General features: G+C 43.4%; 1 protein-coding gene across 14 annotated transcripts in view; it reads left to right on the top strand.

Moving 5' to 3' along the window:
• LOC147007465 (uncharacterized) overlaps positions 1-21,243 on the top strand; it is a 29,075-nt gene that overhangs the window by 6,600 nt on the left and 1,232 nt on the right. For 2 of the 14 annotated variants that reach the window (XM_085867082.1, XM_085867081.1), the window contains exons 3-8: positions 6,175-6,344; positions 10,596-10,885; positions 12,250-12,441; positions 12,612-12,790; positions 19,830-20,101; positions 20,231-20,299. In XM_085867082.1, the coding sequence (XP_085723208.1) occupies positions 10,867-10,885; positions 12,250-12,441; positions 12,612-12,790; positions 19,830-20,101; positions 20,231-20,299 (731 nt within the window). In that variant the 5' untranslated portion in view covers positions 6,175-6,344; positions 10,596-10,866. Of the gene's footprint in view, positions 1-4,434; positions 4,567-6,174; positions 6,345-6,537; positions 6,685-10,364; positions 10,454-10,595; positions 10,886-11,021; positions 11,780-11,859; positions 12,442-12,611; positions 12,791-19,829; positions 20,102-20,230; positions 20,300-21,243 lie in introns of those variants that run through there. The other 12 variants (XM_085867087.1, XM_085867086.1, XM_085867078.1 and 9 more) reach the window with 10 other exon arrangements.

The raw sequence follows: 21,243 nt of genomic DNA, 5'->3' as shown, positions 1-21,243 counted from the left end.
CACCAATTAACTGATACCTGTGATTGGTAGTGCGGAGGTGAAGGTCACCTACAATGATGTGAAACACAAACTACCCTTGTGGATCATTCAGGGAAATGGGCCGATGTTGTTTGGGAATAATTGGCTTGAATTCATCAAACTCGATTGGCCTGTGATCAAATTGATGGCTTGTGATGTTAATCACAATGCCATCCTTGACAAATACCCCTCATTGTTTGGAGGTGGTGTTGGCACCTTTTAAAGGTATTAAAGCCAAAACCTATGCAGATGAGAGTGCTAAGCCAATCTTTTGTAAAGCGAGGTCTGTACCTCACATGATGCGTCCAAAGATCGAGGCAGAGCTTGACCGCCTGCAGATGGAGGTGTTATCAGTCCTGTTGAGTTCAGTGATTGGGCATGTCCAATTGTTCCTGTATTAAAGACATGGTCGTGTTCGGATTTGTGGTGATTACAAAACAACAACCAACAGGTATTCCAAACAGGATCATTATCCTTTGCCCAAAGCGGATGATTTGTTCGCGACGCTTTCTGGTGGAAAGAAGTTTAGCCACCTGGATGTGGAATCTGCTTATACTCAGATGTTTCTTGATGAGGGCTCCAATAACTATCCATGTTGTAACACTCACAAGGGGTTGTTTGTTTATAACCGTTGTCCTTTCAGAATCAAATCAGCCGCTGCTATATTTCAACGCAATATGGAGAATCTGCTGAAAGCAATTCCAAATGTTGTAGTGTTTCAAGATGATGTTTTTTTTATCACCGGCCGCAATGATGCTGAACATTTGTGTGACCTTGAGGCGGTTCTCAAACGTCTTGTTGAAGTCGGTGTAAAGGAGAAACGTGACAAATGTCGATTTATGTTTCCCGAAGTGGAATTTCTCGGTCGTATTGTCAGTGCTGATGGCATCAGGCCCAGCACGTCCAAGACAGAAGCTATCAAGGATGCTCCGACTCCTGCGAACATGACCGAGCTCAAAGCTTTCCTGGATATGTTAAACTATTACTGTAACTTTCTTCCGAATCTGAGCACCGTCCTTGAGCCTCTCCACAAACTCCTTCGTAAAGTTGTTGAATGGCGATGGTGTACGCAGTGTCGTGAGGTGTTTGCTGCGGCAAAACGGTTGCTGTGTTAATCTAAAGTGCTGGTGTACTATGATACTGCTAAACCATTGGTTCTCAGCTGTGATGTCTCGTCTTATGGCATTGGCTGTGTTACAGCAATGTAATGACGGTATACTGCAGCCTGTGGCCTATGCATCACGCACTTTGTCAGCAGCGGAGCGTAACTTCTCCATGGTTGAAAAAGAAACTCTCACATGTATTTTTGGTGAAACAAAGATGCATCAGTATCTCTTCTGTCGACAATTTGAACTTGTAACCGACCACAAACCATTGCAATCCCTATTCAATGAGAGTAAGGAAATTAACCCACAGATCTCTGCACGCATTCAGCGTTGGGCTGAGAGGTTAGCAGCCGATGACTATTCGACAAGGTATCGTCCTGGCAGGGAGAATTTCTGGGCTGATGCTTTCAGTAGATTACCACTTCCAGTTAACGTGGGTAATGTACCTGCACCGGGAGAAATTTTTATGACAATGAGTGTGTTTGACTGTTATAATGCTCCAATCACTTCCAAACAAATTGAACAATGGACAAATGTGGACCCGGCCCTTTCTATGGTCAAACAATGTGTTATCAGTGGCATCTGGTCAACTGTACCTTCTGAATTCCACGACAAATTGAGGCCATACCCTGCTCGTAAAAATGAGTTGTCTTTACATTCTGGTTGCCTGCTGTGGGGCAGCAGGGTCATTGTACCGCCAAAGGTCAAAACAAGGTGTGTGATGAGCTACATGAATCACATCCAGGGATTGTAACCATGAGATCAATTGCCAGGAGCCATGTTTGGTGGCCGGGTACAGATGAAAACCTTGAGAGCTCCGTTCGCCATTGCTCCTTGTGTCAGGCCACTGCCCTGAACTCACCTGAGGCACTGCTTCACATGTGGTCCTGGCCTTCCAAACCATGGTCTCGAATTCACATCGATTACGCTGGTCCATTCTTAGGGAAGATGTTTTTGGTTGTTACTGATGCTCATTCAAAGTGGATTGAACGTTTGGACTTATCATCCTGAACTAGCGAAATCACGGTTGAAAGTTTACGTGCCATGTTTGCCACTCATGGTTTGCCAGATTGTGTAGTTAGTGATAATGGCTCGTGTTTCATCAGCGCTGTGTTTCAGGATTTCTTGAAACAAAATGGTGTCAAGCACTATCACACTGCTCCCTTCATACCTGCTTCGAATATTCAGGCTGAAAGAGTTGTCCAGGTGATCAAGAATGGTCTGAAAAACGCAAATGACGGTTCTTCTCTGCAAACCAAGTTATCATGTTTGTTATTTACGAGTGCGGGCCCGTAGGTGCGTGCCAGTATATGCAGCTTCGTGCCTGCAGTATCAGGTCTCCACATCAATTGTGACGTCATATCAAACGAAGAAGAAGAATGTGACGCCCCCTCTCTCTCGCCCTTCTCTCTCCCCCTCCTCTCTCCCTTCTCTCTCCTCCCCCCCCTCCTCTCGCCCTTCTCTCTCCCTCCCCTCTCTTGCCACCCCTCCTCTCACCCCCTCTCACCCCATCCTCTCTCCCCCCTCCTCTGTCCCTCCTCCTCTCTTTTCTCCCCTTTCTCCCCCCTCCTCTCTCCCCCTCCTCTCTCCCCCCTCCTCTCTTGCCCCTCTCTCTGTAAATGTATTCACAAATGTCTGCCAAGCACAACGATTAATTCGAACCTTAGGAAAAAACAGCTTTCAAAACCTTGGGAAACAGCTGTTTCCCTCGGGAAAATTCAAACCTTGGTATTAATTAATAATTTGAATAATACTCAAACCTTGGGAGCAAATAATTAAATAAATTAATAATTAAATAATAATAAAACCTTGGGATTAATTAATTAATTCAAACCTTGGGAGACACTTGGGAAACAGCTGAAATGGATGAGGAAGAACGATATCAAACTTTGAAAAGGCACATACCCAGGTCCCCAGTGTCGATTGTGACGTCATACCAAACGAAGAACAAGAATTGTGACGTCAATCCTTCAAAAACAATTAACGAAATAAACATTAATCGTGACGTCATAGCACCGTGTCCTGTCATTGGTTCACAGATACATGGCCGTAACTTGGGAACCGCTCGTCCGATCGATATCAAACCTCGAAAAGGCACATCCGCGGGTCCCCGGCAATATTCCTGGCAAGTTTCAATCAGATCGGACCGATGGTCGTCGAGAAACGGCGGTCGCAGACAGACAAACAGACACACACACACACACACACACACACACACACACACACACACACACACACACACACACACACACACACACACACACACACATTGCTAGAATTATAGATAGATATAGGACACGTCCGCACACAAACACTGGACGCACGCCCGCAGAAATGATGTTTCGTCGAATGCTAAAGACACGCTTAGACCTGATTCATCCGAATGATTCGTCCAGGGTTGCGGACCACCAGTTTAAACACAAGTGGTACCATGACAGGACCTCGGTTACACGTGACATCAATGTGTTCAATCCTGTTTTTGTGCTGGATTCCGGCCATGGATCTAAATGGTCACTGGTCATGTTATAAATCGAATTGGCAACTCTTTATTTGTTGTGGACCTGTCCAATGGACAATCAGAACGTAAACATATTGACCAGCTCCACCTGAGGCATTGTGACCCCAATCCTCCAAACTATATTCAGCCCTTTGAGGGTGATTCCCTGGTGTGTCTGTTCCGATTGTGAGCCAAGTGCCTGAGCCCACCGAGTCGGAGCCCGATAGTGGTGTGGTGGAGCCTGCTCCTTCTCCTTCCTCTCCATCTCCTCTTGAGACTGTTGTTGTTGGGGGAATAATGTTGTGCGAGATTTAATGTTGAAGAGAGAACACATCAAACAGCCTTTGTTCGAGTCACACGATGGCATTGTTTGCATGAAGACCGCCATGTTGTTAAGCGGTACCGAGCACACCGTTCCGTTGGAGTACTTCTTGCTTCAGCGCTTTTCGTGAAGCAAGCCGCTTGGTAAGCCATAAGCAAGCCGCTTGCTAATGGAACACACCCTGCGGACTTCATGTTTGGAGTACATCACCTGCTATAAATTCGTTCCCCTTTCATCTGGTCCTGCCTGATCCGCTTCGGAGACTCTCACACAATGTTCGTCTCATATTTTCGTGAAGGATTGCTCGGTGACGTCACGTATGACGTTTCTGACATCGCAAGCGAAATGCACTTTTTAAGGTTGTTTTTTTTAATAACCGAGGTTTAATTATTCTCTTGTTAAAGTAAAAATGTGTTGTTGAATAAACAAATAAACCGAGGCATCATAATGGATTATAAGTGTGAGTTCTCCGGATTTGATCAAAATAAAATTATTTGTGGGTTCGTCGCGTCTATTGTTTCCATGGTTACTCAGTGGTTTCGCTTCGTTCGTTTTCCTGCTCGCTTCAGGATCGGACGTGTTTCTCGCCGAAACTTCGGGAAGCCATAAATAAGGACAACGAGGTGAGTTTATGTCATCGTCGTCCTTTTTATTCGTGATTTTAATGTTGATTTTGAACGGGAAAACGACTTCGTGAAATCTCTTCGTGAATTCTCTCACTCCTGAGGTACTTGTGTCGTGCACCGTGTCGGCTAATATCAACGGACTCGGAAAGGAAGAAAGACGAGTTTTCCGTTCATCGAAATGAACATTTATGTGTGTGTCATGACAACAGAAAAATGACACAAAGGACGAAGTGATTGGTTCACGAAAATTTTTTCACGAAAAAAATAAGTGACCACTGTATTCGTTATTGTTGTCTGTCTGTCTGTCTGTCTGTCTGTCTGTCTGTCTGTCCTGAGCATAGCTCTGTGGGTTTTGATCCGATCCTGATAAAAAAATTTTGGTGCGAGGTTTATATCATGATCTAGTTGTGTTTTCCTGAGAATGGGCATGGTGCGCCCATTATGGGTGGAGCCACGCTAAAAAAACGTGTTTTTAGGGGATAGCCGATTTCAATTTGCATCTTCTCCTCGGGGTTTGTCAGATCTGACAAGGGTTTCGGTATTTGGTTAGCCCAATGGCACCTGCATATCCCCACGGAGCTCGATTTTTCATTTTCGTCACAAGGTCACGAACTAAGAAAATTGCGAATTTTGACATAAAAATCATACGACCGCCCAAACTTTGAGAGCGAGGATGACAATATTTTTTATGCATAATCTTGAGGTCATTCCCCACCTAAAGTCTTGACACCATTTTGCTCCATCTCGAACACCTTGCCCGTGGCGCCTCCTTCAAGTTTGATTTTACGCTGATTTCATCAAAGTATGGATAATCCGAGGAGTGCGAAATGCCATATAGCCTATATGACGTTATATTGTTCCTGGAATGTTCCGGAGGAAGTTTTGCACCAAAGGTCATAATCCTTGACCTTTGACCTTTAAAGTTCACAAAGGTCAAAATTTCAAAGTTGCGGGAATCGAACCGGGTTTTCAACCTTCTTCGACGAACTAGCTCCAATAAGCTATAGCACGTATCCTGTTTCCTTATTTTAATGTCCACAACATTGTTTTGTGACCTTTAAAGGTCATGCAAAGGTAAATTTTGAAAGTTGTTGAACGAAACCGGGTTTTCGACATTTTGCAGCTCATAACCTGTCACTCGTACCACATCATGTTGGTCATTTTTATAACTTGGTCAAAAATTATCACATTGTCTCATCCTTGACTTCTGAAACAATCTACATCGTCAAATATCGTCATCGATGCTCGTGAACCATCGTCGTCTTCAGACTTGTCATTATTTATAAACATACGTTTTAACATGGAGTTCGTGTTGTTCCTCCATTAAATAAATAAATATGCCACGTCCTTGTTTGTGTGTGCGATGTTGTTCGATGTCCTGAAGTTGTAAAGTTATTTTGGCAAATCTGTTCTCATTTTCGTGTTTTGTGGAAGTGGGATATTTAAATGTGACCGTGTTTTAGCAGCATTGTGTCCTGTACGGAATACTATTTGGAGGGGGGTGGGGTGGGAAGAGGTTGAGTGGAAGTCACTGTTGTATATTGTTAAGAATGAAGACTGTGAACGTTTTGAGTTTGCTTCTCAATCACTTCTTGTCCTCCTCAGTTTGGAAGTCAATATAAAGGCCTTCACAAGTAAACTTGGGGACTGAAGTCTTTACTTCTTCCAATACATTTTCAATGGATAGCTCTCTGGTTGATCCAAGTGGAGCTTCCACTGTATTGCTCGATCCAAATGTTCCACTGCAGGATGACTTGTGAGCACATCGACTTAAAGTATGATTGATTTCTATAAATATTTGTATTTATTTGTATTTGTGAATTAATATGGAAACAAATAAACACAACATAGTGACCGAAGCTTTTCGTGCTGCACTCTTCAAGGTTAAGATCGCAGCAAGTGAAGAAGGAAGTGAATGTGTGTGCTTTATATGCAGGTCTCAATGAGGTAGACGCTGATTGGTTCAGCCGCAATGACGTCATGGTTAATCCGAACGTCCATTGGTCGGCTCATCATCTTCACCTCGAGCTCCCATTGGCTGGAGCAGAGTTCGCCGATGATTCACGTTTGCAACCACATCCTGCAGAGAGGGGGGAGGGGCCTGCCTCCCCTCAGGTACATTCACCATTTGTTGCCATACTTCCCTTGATCTTTCCATGCAGAAAGAGATCATACAAATTCCTTTTTTTTTTTTTTGTATACCTTGTCAAGGCTCGTATGAGAGCGAACACACAACTCACAGCAAGAGGGCATGGGACAAGAGGGGCGGGAGTGGAAGGGCCAAAACAGTGGGGAACAGACACATTAGGTGAACTGTGGAAGGGAGAGGGATGGGGATGGGACGGGGAACATGGCGAAGAGAAGATGGACATTACAGGGATTTTCAGGAAGGAAAGCAGGGGAATTGAAGGAAGTGGGCTTTGGTGGATTCTCGTGGGTAGAATAGATTGAGGATTTGGATGGGGGAAGATAAGAGGTGGTGGTGAACAGCTATTTTGAAGATCTGGAGGGAAGGCTGGGAAAGAATAGAGTGAGGAAGTTTATTCCAAAGGCGGGAAAAAAAAGAGGAATGAAAGAGTGAAGATGTGACCGGGTGAGATTTGACGACATAGTACAGCATTGGATCGGTGGTAAGGATGAATGTTGCTTCCAACATACGTAAATGAAACGAGCTCCGAACTCGGCTCAATATCCTGAACATATCTTCATTGTCCAGATTTGCACGTCCAGAGCAGTCAGGCTTTCCACCAAAGAGGTCAACGATTGACCGTATCCTTGCTCTTCGTGTCCTCACCGAACGCAGACGAGAGTTTAGGCAGGGCCTGCTTGCAGCCTATGTTGATCTCTGTAAAGCGTTCCATTCAGTAAATCGGGATGTCCTCTGGAGGATTCTTGGTCTTCATGGGGTGCCACCAAATCTAATGTCTGAACTCTACTCTGGTACTAAGAGTGCTGTGAAATGTGGTGGTACCATCTCTGACATATTTCCAGTTGTTACTGGAGTTTGTGAGTGATGTGTACTGGCCCCCACACTGTTCAGCACTTGTATGGACTGGATTCTAGGGAGGATGTCGGAGAGATCAAGCTGCGGTGTATCGTTTGGGAATGTCAAGATTTCAGACGTTGATTTCACAGATGATGCAGTCATCTTTGCAGAGACTTTAGATATCCTTTTGGGGGCCCTTGGGGTGCTGAATGAGGAGTCGGAGCCGCTGGGATTACGGGTTTCTTGGGTAAAAACTAAGATCCAGGCTTTCAATGACATCTTGGATGCTGCTGTCCTGTCTGTGTCTGTTTGTGGTGAGAATGTTGAGGTCGTGGAGAGATTCACTTACCTTGACAGTGATATTCATGTCTCTGCTGGCTGTGAGTCAGAGGTCAATGGACCTCTGGGTCGGGCCTGGGGAGTCATGGATTCACAGGATCATGGGGTGTGGCGCTACCGGTACCTGTGTGGGAGGACGAAAGTCTGAGTCTTCAGGTCCTTGGTGCTTCCATTCTTGCTCTAGGGATGGGAGACTTGGACTCTGGCCAAGGATCTGAGACGGAGACTTAATTCCTTTGGTACCAGGTCTCTTTGGAGAATCTTTGCTATCGCTGGTCGGATTTTGTGTCCAACGAGCGGTTGCTGAGATAGACTTGAGTGAGATTTGTTACCTGCATTGTCCGTGAGCGTCAGTTGCGGCTGTATGGACATGTGGCTCGTTTTCCTGACACTGATCCTGCTCACCAGATTGTCTCACCGAGGGAGTCTCGCGAGTGGAGGCCAATGGGCCGACCACGTGCCTCTTGGTTGCTGCAGGTTGACCGGCATCTCAAGAAGATGGGGATGGGCCTGGCATCTGCCTGGGGGATGGCCAGACGGAGGCCCCTGGAGTACCGGTAGAAAGTGGACGCAGCGACGCGCTGTTCTGGTACATTCTCCCATACCTGACTTGACCTGACCTTTAGATCGTCAAATGACTGTTGCAGCTTCTCAAACGTAGAGAACTATGAAAGGAGGTGTACGACAGAATTAAACCTGTTGGAGCCCAACGTCCAAGAATGTACGGCCTGCCGAAGATTCACAAGGAGAATATCCCTCTCAGACCAATACTGTCCAAGGTGTGATCAGCACAACATGAACTTGCCAAGTGGTTAGGAGAGGTACTGCAACCAGTATTGGATTCACTTTCTCATTTCGTGTTTAAGGATTCCTTCACATTTGCAGAATCAATTGGAGCTAAAACACCGACAAGTGAGCACAACATCATGGCATCCTTTGATATTAAAAGCTTGTTCACAAATGCACCATTGACGTAGACAATTGAGATATGCTCATGTTTGCTGTATGACACCGATCTGGAACAACCGATGATCCTGGAACACGTCTTCGTTGAATTAGTGAACACAGCAACCATGGAGGTGGAATTCATTTTTAACAACATGATTTATGTTCAAACGGACTGTGTGGCCATGGGTTCTCAATTAGGCTCAGCTCTTGCAAATATCTTTGTAGGCCATCATTAAATGCAGAAACTGACTGGTCGGCAAGGGGTCGATTCCCCCATCGTATACCATCGGTATGTTGATGACATTTTTGCTTTGTTTGAGTCTCGGACGGCATGTGACAATTTCAAGGCATGGCTCAACACTCTCGATCCAACACTGAAGTTTACCACGGAGCTGGAATCGTCAAACACGTTACCGTTTTTGGACGTGTTGGTTGATCGATCCAACCTTGGTTTCACAGGGCAGTATACTCGGTGGGACTCCGGACAGCTCCACGAGATACAAAATCGCCTTGATCAATATCCTGGTTAACAGAGCACAGAGGATTTGTTCAACTTGTAATCTTCCAGCTGAAATCGACAAAATCATGAATATTCTCGGTGAGAATGGTTTTCCTGAGCAAATAGTTAAGAGATACAAACACAAGTTTCGAAACACGACAAGAGATCAGAAGATGGCTCCGGACAAATGTCTAGTCGACATCAGGATGCCCTGGAAAGGGCGGTCATCACGAAGGTTTGAAGTACAAATCAAACATGTTGTGTCCAACACGTTTCTGGCTGTGCAACCCCGAGTAATCTTTCCCTCTCGCAGTTTGCTGATGTCAATCAACTCGGATGTGCTACACACCTCACAAACCAGCAATGTTATTTATGAGTTTGAGTGCCGAAGTGAAGCTCGGTACGTGGGCCGCACAACACTAAGATTGGCTGATCGGATCAAACAACACGTCCCCTTGGCGATTCGAAGAAAGATTGTGAGGGTGAGAACACAACCAGTGCGAGCATGGAGAAATATCCAGCAACCACCGGGCACTGCACCTGCTTCATCCGCCATTACACAGCACCTGGTTGCCAACCCCATCTGTGCAGACCAGTACAATGCAGATATGTTCAGGATATTGAGCCGAGGTCGGAGCTCGTTTCATTTCCGTATGTTGGAAGCAACCTTCATCCTTTCCACCGATCCAATACGATGTCGTCAAAAGGAATTTGGACAATCTCTGTGTCTTTTTCAGCATGGAAAGATCAAGGGAAGCACGGTAACAAATGGTGAATGGACCTGAGGGGGGGAGGCCCCCTCTTCCCTCTTCCCTCTTCCCTCTTCCCTCTTCCCTCTTCCCTCTCCCCTCTCCCCTCTCCCCTCTCTCCTCTCCAGGATGTGGTTGCAAACGTGAATCATCGGGCGAACTCTGCTCCAGCCAATGGGAGCTTGAGGTGAAGATGATGAGTCGACCAATGGGCGTTCCGATTAACCGTGACGTCATTACTGCTGAACCAATCAGCGTCTACCTTATTGGGAACTGCGTTTCAAGCACACGCGTTCACCAAGTTCACTTCCTTTTTCACTTGCTGCGATCTTTACCCTGAGGAGTGCAACACGAAAAGCTTCGGTCACTATGTCGTGTTTATTTGTATCCATATTAAATTCTGCAGTACCAAACAGCTGTTTAAATATATATATATATATATATATATATATATATATATATATATATATATATATATGTATTTATTTTGCGATATCTCCCCGAGGATGCAACCTGTACATGTGGTGGTACGAATCCGGTCACCGTTTTGTCAGAACAGACCGCAGCAGCAAAACTGCTTGTATATTGAGGGACGCCAGCAATTGATCGTCGGCGAAGATAAAGAAATCTTTACATTCGATCATGCTTTTGGTTCCGATTTGACGCAAAAGGATGTTTATGAGACCTGTGTGCAACCGTGAGTTTCACGATTCATTGAAGGCTCCAACAGCACAGTCTTTGCTTATGGACAGACAGGATCTGGAAAGACGTTCACCATGGGAACAGATACTGTTGGTGAGTGGCTGGTACTGCACGCTTTCTTCACGTCAACACAATTATCCTTGCTTCATTCATCTCCATCATGCATGATTTTCCCTTGATTTTAACAGAAGCACCTGATGAAACATTTTACACAAGCGGTGGTTATGATAAAATCTTATTATTGATTAATTAGATTAATTTTGTTTTGAATTCTTTGAAAGTTGTTCCTTTTTTTCCTTTTTTTTGAGCAAAACACATTGATGTAGATGGAATTTTACAACAAAACTAGTGTTAAAAATGTTATTTTCACAAGATTGCAAGTCTCGGATAAGTTCAACTTTGAGCTCACAAGGAAATATATCAAATGGAATTTAATACAGGGCTGTATTTACTCATGTTGCCGCCATCAGCCAACATGTGACTTTTGTGATGATTGTGTCTGTGAGTATAATATGAAGCTCTGTGTCAAATTTAATGATTCTCGCTGCTCCTCGTGTCAAGTTATTCTGTCGGCAAAGAGATAAACACACAGATGTGTTGATCGCAAGACTCACAAGCTGAGCAGAGATAGGAAGCACATTGAAAGGGTAAGCAGGTACAAAGAGCTCAAGAGACTGGAGTTAAAATGGAGAGGCGCCCATCACTGGTCAGCATTATATTCACATTGACAGCAGCCATCACTGTGGAGGAGAAACAGCTATCACTCCCCAGGGATATAAACTATTGTTACAATCTGCAGTGAATGAGAGGACTGCAGAGCATTGACAGTTGAGAGAAAAATTGAGGAAAATTAGTGAATGATTTTTCGGTAGGTTTCATTGACATCAACAGTTTCATGTTTGGTGGGTTTAGTTGTTGGACCAGCCATTGAGATAGCATCAGTTTTCCTGCTTGCTTTCTTCACTCATTGTCTACAGACATGAGAAGGTATTCAGGAGTGTCATAAATTTACCCTGTTGTGTTAAGTTTAATTTTTTATTTTCTTGTTATTTTGATACAATTTTGATTCTACCCTTGCAAATCCACCCCAAACTCACCTCCTTCAAATTCCCTGCTTTCCTTCCTGAAAGTCCCTGTGGTGTCCATCTTGTTTACCTGTGTACCCCGCCCCATCCCTCTCCCTTCCACAGATCTCATGTGTCTGTTCCACACTTTTTTCCTTCCCTCTCCCGCCCCTCTTGTCTCCTGCTCCCCTTGTTGTGCATTCTGTGTGTTAGCTCTCATACGAGCCTTGGCAGTGTCTCCCAAAAAAAACAAAAAACCCGTACCAATGGACAATTTATTATTTTGGAATACATGAGATAACGGTTTCGTATTTTCACAGCTCTGCATATCAGTCATTTTAATTACTATGATAATGCATTTTTGGTTTCTAAAGTCTAATTGTTCTCCCACAGATGTTGCCGAAAATCATCTGGGGATGATTCCACGAGCAATTGAAGGGATTTTCCATTTGTTGGAAAATAGAAATATAACAGAGTACAGCTTGACTGTCTGTTATATAGAAATCTACAATGAAGAGCTGCGAGATCTCTTCGACAGAGATGAAAAGACAATAGTTCTCCGAGATGATATCTATGGGAATACAAGTGAGAGAGTAAACCAAGCTTTACATGTCGATTTTGCTCGAATTGCACAGAACTGTTATTTGAAAACACTGTTGTCTTCTACACGACGAACAATCATGGATATATTGGTAAGTCTACCTCGTGCCTTTGATAAAACTTAACAAATGTGTTTCTTTTTTATCTTCCTTCAGTTGTATGTGGAGATAAATTGATATCGTTGAAATACGCAAAGCTGGCAAGGGACATCAAAAATAAGCCAATTGTGAATCACGGCGATAAGCAGGAACTACAACACGAGAAAGAGGCTCTTCAACCAGATCTGCAGAAAAGTCAGCATGTGTCTTCTCCACAGAGAAGCTCACCAACTGAGGTTTGTTTTTTGGTTTGATATCACTGACTGTTTGTGTGGGTCCGATGCATTCGGGCATGTGTCCTCTTTCGGTATGATGTGACTGACAGCAACGTGTATTGATCTGAGCTTGAGGAACTTTGTGATGTGTTGTTCTTTGTGTAAAGTGCAGTGATTAGATTTTGACTATATTTTGCATTTGACCTCATTTTCTCTGTAAATTGAGAATTGTTTGTGTGAAAAGCAAAGCATAATAAAGCACTATTATGTACACAAATGTTCCAACAGACCTTTAACTCTGTAATTGAGAAACGCTGTGTGATTTTTCTTTCATGTGAGGTGATCATTGAAAGGTGTAGTTGACATTCTTACTGAAATATCGAATTGTTCATGCCAAGTGTTGTCCACTTGATACGTTGTGAGTAAATTATTTTAGTGAATAGTGTGAGAGAGCAAGAATATATGGGCTGTTCCAGAGTAATATGCTGCATTTAAGGGTCTTATCTTCAGGAGCTATCATAGAATTCCTAAAGTATCCATATTATACCACTGACATGTTTTTAGGTATATATAAATGTAGATATATCCTATTAATAGCAAAACCGCTATTGTCCTAAAATTAAAGCGTGCAGATAAAATATTATTCACTGTGATGGGAATAAATCTTTGTTTTAAGTGTTATATTGAAAACTAAATGGATTTACCAAGAGTTTTATATGAGCACATACATTTTTGATTGAGACTGTTTTAGATTATATGTGCAAAATGACTTTGCTTATGATATCCCACACCCTGAATTTGCCAAAAATATACTTTAATGTGAATGCTGGGGGGTTGAAAACAGAGTAACAAACGTTATGCTATTGGTCAATTCGTCATGAAGAAACAAAATGCTCAAGTTGTACAACCTTTAAAAATACGGTCTTGTTATTTTTATGATAACATAACTTAACCTAAATGACAAATGTGTAACAAAGGATAGCGTTAGTGGTAAGTGCATATCTCCATAAAAGCTGTACAAAAATCTGGCTACAGAAGGCTTTGAGCCAGTATATATATATATATATATATATATATATATATATATATATATATATATATATATATATATATATATATATATATATATATATATATATGTACACACACACACATAAGGAAGGATAGCATTTCTTGACCACAACCTAAAATTAATATTCAATTGATTAGAAAAAAATAACTAAGGTGGTAATGCCAACAACTTGAATGTCAATGTAACATTTGTTACATTTCTGTTAATGAAGACAGAACACCCCATCAATAAATTGTGCTGGGTTAGATTATCCTCTTACTGTTGGATTCCAGTAGTGGAGGGGTCAGTCTTTTATTTCCCCTCATTTGCAAGATAAACTGGACACACTTTATGTGGACTATGTATGTAGCACAATGGTTACCCATTACTGTGGAAAGGCTCGTATGCGTTATACCACTAAAACAAGCATTCACAACCAAATTCAAACTCCATTAAGGATTTTAAAATCCTTAAACTGTTCATCCTCATTTTGTTCATCTTCCAGACCTCATAATCCTCATCTTTCAGATATGTCTTCATATTGATATCTTTCCTTATACGTGTGTGTGTCTCCTCCATAACTCCAAAACTATGAAACCTACCAGTCCGAATATTTGCAGGCATCCTCAGAGAACTCTAAGGAAATGCAAGAGTGAAAATTGGGCGTTTTGGTTAATTAAAACACCCCCTATGAATATAATTAATGGTGTTATTTAATTACATCCTTTGTCAGCCACATCCTTGGCTACCTTGCTCTCCATGGGGTTTTGAAGGCTTATCCTGGTTTTCCTTGATGGGGTCTGAAGCCTCCATGTTTTTTTGGCCTGCTCATCCAAGCCTTGACTTGTAGCAGGCTGTAACAATTTCTTAAAGATTTTCCTCCCTTTGTTTTTCACTCTCCTCACTCATTATCGATACTGACGAATCACTGGAGACATTGCATTGCTTTTAAACGCCTGGAGTCACCAGCGTTTGAGGCTTTATTTCATTTCCACACATGCCATAACCTCGATAATCTCTTAAACTAAGCTGAATTACAAAAGTTAAGCTGCAGAATCGAACGTAGCAGCAGCTCACACGGCTAAAAAATTGTTCATTAGTCCAATTCGGATATTACTCGGGCGTTTCCGGGTGCATTGGTTTATCGATGGTAATTGCTTGCTAAGCCGAGCGTTCCATTGGAGTGCTTAAGCCACTTGACGAGCACCGGGCATTTGATCGCGGTACATTTTGTGTCCTGATCGGGATGTGCAGTCAACTGTTACTATACAAGGTCATGATAGCAACGCAGCACACACTGGCATAGTACATATGGGTAGATTTGGATCTGGAGGGACTCTCCACAGGTGTGTGGGTATGCCATGCCTATTACGGGTGCTGTGGTGGCAAAGTTTAATCCTGTATGTTATGGAGGTTTCATCAGGTTTTCCTTTGTCCTCGCAACTGTTTCTAAAGCTACGAGTTATCGGGGCTGCTTCACAAAAGCTGTATGGTTTCTCTTTGTGAATTTCAAACCAAAATGTATTTGATAACATCCGATTTCTGAGCCGTTTGCCGTATTCGTGTGTTTTCCAAATTACCGAGCCAATTTTTTTTCCACCCGTCCCACGCAGATGTTTATAAAGATTAATGTTGATGTCCAACTCCTTGAAATGCCTGCATAAATGCAACATTGTTTTTTTATTTTGTAATTAAAATTCCCCCAAAAACAACAGTGAAAGCTACTCAAGGTTTTTGGGTTGTATACAGTGTGTACTGTATTTGGTAATCACACTGACCCCAATCTGCTTATGCCCGAAAAATTGCTGATATCGGCCAAGCACGTGTGTGCGTGTGCGTGTCCGTGTGTGTGTGTGTGTGTGTGTGTGTGTGTGTGTGTGTGTGTGTGTGTGTGTGTGTGTGTGTGTGTGTGTGTGTGTGTGTGTGTGTGTGTGTGCGCGTGTTGTTCAGAGAGCATAACCTTTTCCCTCTGCTAACCCCCCTGCCCCCACCCATTTCTCTCTCTGTCCCATCCTCGTTCTGCCCGCTCCCAATGCAGTGCAGCACCCTCCTGCACATCTCTGTCTCCGGACATGGTCGGGTGGTGATTATGGCCGGACAGTGTTTGTCTTTGGACCTGTCCGGGCTGTGTATATCTCCAAGCGGTATATATAGTGTGACTGGTATAAAATGGATTTGAAGCATTATTTTGTTTCCATTTTCACTGTTATTCAATGCAGAATCATTTTGATGACAATATATGAATCGTAATTAACGCTCCACCACACACCTGCCTTCCCTTCCTCTCACCTGACACTGCCTTCCCTCCCCCCACCCCACCTCACTCTCCCTCCTCTCTCTTTTCCCCTCAAACTGCTCACTCTCCCCCTTCTCTCTCTCTCTCTCTCTCTCTCTCTCTCTCTCTCTCTCTCTCTCTCTCTCTCTCTCTCTCTCTCTCTCTCTCTCTCTCTCTCACTCCCTCTCTTCTCTTTCCCCCACCTCCTGTCTCTCTCTCTCTCTTCTCTTTCCCTCACCCCCTCTCTCTGTCTCTCTTCTCTTTCCCCCACCCCCTCTCTCTGTCTCTGTCTCTCTATCTCTACCCCTCCCTCCCATATTTTCCTCTCCACCCTCTCCTTTTAGTTTTGCTGTCAGTGAAGCGATGGGTGGTATTTGTTCGTATATATACATATACATATATATATATATATATATATATATATATATATATATATATATATATATATTGTTATGGTTGTGGAAATTCACAGAACACCATTCAGGCTTCGCAGAGATAAGTTATGTCGATAAGAGTGTGTTCAGATCAGATTTCCCCACTGAGGTCTAAAGGGAATTTTTCGTGTAACCGGGCTGTGATCTTTGAGTCAGGCATTATTCTTTTCCTATCTTTATTTTGGAACAACCACTACTTCAACAAACACAACCACCACAGCGTCAACCACAACCGCCTCAACAACCACACCATCCCCACCACAGAGCAACCACAACATCGCCTCACCTTCATCTCCACAAACGCCACCATCTTTTCGCCACCCACGGCGAATCCCACGGACGAGCGCCATCTCCGCCGACAGACGCGGGAGCTGATGATTTCTGCCACGTCCGCTCTCTCCGAGCTTTGCGTCGAAACCGGATCAAAAGATCAAAAAGGGGCGGAGCCAGCGAGGGGTGAAGGGTGAGAGGTGAAAGATCAGACCTCACTCACGGACCCCATATAAAGGCACGCTGAACGCCAAGCAAGCAGTCTGTCGGGGTTCGGAGTCTGTCGGGGTTCGGAGTCTGTCGGGGAGCTGCAGAGAGTGGAAGTCTGGAGCTTGGTGCCAGGGTTTGAGTCCAGCGGAGGGCAGTCGGAGCTTGGAGCGCAGCCATCCTTCCGTGCCGCGCAGAACTGCGAGTCGGTGGGTAAAGCCGGAGAGAGATCGCCAACGCTGAGGAACGGACGGGCTCTTAAAAGAGCATCAACTCTCGAAAGAGCAAAGGCCCGTTCGTTCCTCGGAGGCGTCGTCGGCTCGGCCCGAACCACGAGGCCGCACAGCGGGGCTTGGGCCAACCAAGTCGAGCAGCGCCAACGGCCGTGTCGAGGAAACGTCGAGGGTCAACCAGCGAGTCACCACGAAGGTGGCAGGTAACCAACGCGGCCTCTCGGAGCTCCTGCGGTCTTCACAGCTCCGTGAACTATTAAAGGCCCACAAGGTCCAGTTCTTGCCCTTTCCTTTCCTGGGGTTTTTCTTTGTATGAATGTCGTGGCACCATCTCCTTAAGTAGAATTGTCATAAGTGCACATAATAAATAGAACGGTTGTAGTTCTTCGTCTTGCTTTATTCCTGCATGATTGCATACGTGCATGATTGCATTCATGTTTGATTGCATTCATGTGTAACAAATAAATGCCTTGTGTGAATGTTGACCTGTTCGTTGCGAACTTTCCCTCGATTGAGCTGCTGTATTACATTTGGGTTATTAGCTGGCTTTTAAATAGCTGATAAGATAATCAAGTCCGACGGGGCCTCGCGATAATACACCGCTCGGCAAATCGCAAACGGAGCGAGATGCTTAAGAATGGCTCGTTTATGTGCAGGCTCCGTCGAGGTGTAAATTCCCGGCATTTCTGTCTGCGCGCATACTTCGGCAAATCGACAATTCGGCGATTGGACCCTGTCGCGCGCGGACAGAATAGTTTGCTGATTTACGGTGTGATTAAGAACACACCCGTAGCTGGATTTCGGCGTTGATCTGAAAGCTGCGACTAGGTTTGCCACGTCCGGTGGGCGCGTGCGGCCGTGATTTAGCTAAAAGCGGTCGCCCGCACGCCAGAGTGGCGGAGAAACACAACAATATGTATATCTTCTTCTTCTTCTTCTTTCGGCTGCTCCCGTTCGGGGTCGCCACAGCGGATCATCCATATGATCCGCATAGTGATTTGGCACATGTTTTACACCGGATGCCCTTCCTGACGCAACCCTGGTCGCCTTTTGCGACACAGGGATCTGGTACACCTATTTTAACTGGGGTATACACCGGGCCCAGTACACTGGTACTCATTTCGCCGACCTCGGAAGGATGACAGGCTGAGTCAACCCCCTGGTGTGTTAATTCAGTGGCCCAACGGGGCTTGAACTCAGGACCTTTTGGATCCCAAGCCGCTGCCCTTACCACTGTGCCGCTGTGGCGACCGCGAACGGGAGCAGCTGAAAGAAGAATATATAAATATATATATATGTATATATATATACATATATATGTATTTGTATACATATGTAAATGTATATTTATTTATATAAATAATATCGGGGTGCGCTTGCACATTATAAGCAACAAAGGACTGTTTCCCCATTTTCTGGGTTCATTCACATGCAATTTTTTCATTTATTTATTATCATTTATTTTTTTCATATATTTATATTTTCATTTACAGACGCTTTCCGATGGTTCTGGAATTTCTTCCTCGCTTATCGGCTTCGATGTCTGTCAGCATGCAAAATTACCTTGCTTCCCCAATTCTCTCGGGTCGCTCACCTGCATTTACATTTTTGAATCATTTTTTTCATTTATTTTTATTATCATTTGCGGACACTTTCCAATGGTTCTGTGATTTTTCTGGCTGTATCGGCTTCGATGTCCGTTGACTTGTGAAATTTTTGCTTTCTATGTCACCCAGAAAGTACCAAACTTTAATATCAGTGAGCTCGTGGTTAGAATGAGCTGAGAATGGGGGTGTGCTGACACATTGTGCAAGCATACGAACCATGCTTCCCCATTGTCTCAGGTCGCTCAACTGCATTCGATTATTTGATTGATTGATTGATTGATTGATTGATTGATTGATTGATTGATTATTTATTCATTCATTCATTCATTCATTCATTCATTTATTCATTTATTCATTCATTCATTCATTCATTCATTCATTCATTTATGGATGTTGTTCGCCGATTCTGTTATTATTTTTTTCCGGTGTATCAGCTTCGATGTCCATCGGCACAAAAAATTTCAGCTTTTTAGGTCACCCAGAAGGTACCGCTTCTTAATATAATTTCAGCAAATGAGGTTTGCTCGCTTTTGTGATGATAGCTGCTTTTTCTCACTTGGTTGATGTGCAAATCCAAATTGGTCATAGTTAATCCAGGTTTCTCTTTTCTGACCATACCTTCTTCCACTCATTCATCAGTGTTGTAGCAGTTGGCCATGCATCCCATGTTCAGCAACTTTTAACTCGTCTCTTTTCAGAAATCAAATGTGTGCCAACAAATGTCAAACTTGCAATGTATTTTAAATAATTACAATAAATTCAAATTCCTTTACCACTGCAGGTGAGGTAAACCATGTGTAAATGCTTGTTTTAATTTTTTTTGGCTTTTACTCTTTTTCTCTTTGGAACCTTTGTTCATTTTTTTCTTTTAGTTCATGTGAACAGAGGTTGTGTTGTGGAACATTTGTTGAAAGGAAAGACATTGAAAAAGATCACATGTTTCACACATTTGCAGTATATTGTCGATTTATTTTCTTTTTCAGCAAAGTGATACACATTCGAAGAACAAGGACAAATGTGTCCAAGAGCTGCGTCATTCCACCAGTCAAGAAGAAGAAGAAGAAGAAGAAGAACAACGCGGAACTCTCTTCGAGCCAGCGTTCGCTACGCGAGACACGGCTAAAAAGGTGGATGTGGTCCCTCCAGAATCACAGATGAAAATGAAGAAAGTTACTTTTTTAGAACAGAACCCAGAAGTGAGCCCCTTCACAACAAATACTGCAACTAAAAAAGCTTCCTTTTCTGAATGGTTCAGGTAATAATGTTTTCTCTTCTTCTCTTTAAACGAAAGTTGTTCCATTTATCTTGGTTTTGACTATTCTGGATAAATCTTCCTCATCATATTCAACAAACTGCTGTTTTCTTCTTCTTCTTTTCAACTCAGCAAAATGTGGAAAAGACTGTTCAAAGGGAAACCAAAAACAAAAGACGCTCCTGTAAATCCTCAGACCAAGTACGTAATAACAAAGAACTGTCGTGATGTTGTGACATTACACACACACAAACAAAAAAAATGTCTTGAAGGAAAGTTAACAATCACGTGTCGATCACATTTTCTCTTCATTTTATTATTTGTCATGTCATCATTGTAAGGGAGCAAAAATGTCCGAGAAAAATGAAATGCCAAATGGGACTTTACCTCTGAAGGGGAACCAGTGACAGTTGGTGAGATACGACTTGTGTAACAAAGCAATAATCTTGGTTTGCAAAGATTTAAACCACAACAATGCATAGTACAAGTTCAAAGAGGATCGACAAGATCGGATAGCGGCAGGCTGGTTGGGATAAACCGTTATATAGGAGAAAGCAGGCTTTTGTGAAAGTACTGCCAGGCGGAATCAATATCAGGTGATATATGGCGATGGTAGCCCAACCCTTTTATTAGAGGGCAGATTGCATTCCCTGCCAATTGGTCTCTTTAAATATCCATATTCTGCATCATTGAGGTTGCTCCCTTCCAATAACCAGATATATGGGCTTTCAGAACAGCCAAAAAGGGCAGAAAAGGAACAGGAGATTTTGGATGGAAACATCATCATTATTCATTCCAGGAGGGAGGGAGACGAGTTGCAGAAATTCAGGTTGGAAGGTTTGCAGATTGAGTCAGACCCACAGAGTCACAGAAGGCCTTTGCTGCAATTCTCTGGCATGTTTTTGTACAGCTTACATCCACCCAGCTGTTATGGCAACAGTTGAAATTACCACAGATGACGAACAGAGTTGGGATGGATGATGGTTACACATTGATCCATTCAGTTAAAGGAAAGAGGGTATCTTGAGTTTACGGGCTTATGGAAAAGCGAAGCAGGCTCCACAATGCCCAGGTTGGTTTTGTAAAATGAAACATTTCTGTTATGTGAAATATATGTAAACGAGTTAGTTTGGAGAAAATAATTT

Source organism: Eptatretus burgeri, unplaced genomic scaffold (genome assembly GCF_056783735.1).
Source record: "Eptatretus burgeri isolate ZD-2024b unplaced genomic scaffold, Ebu_testis_v1 Ebu_testis_scaffold_154, whole genome shotgun sequence".
Lineage (NCBI taxonomy): Eukaryota > Metazoa > Chordata > Myxini > Myxiniformes > Myxinidae > Eptatretus > Eptatretus burgeri.
Note: the sequence above shows the minus strand (reverse complement) of the source record. Positions and strands in the feature narration are given on the sequence as shown.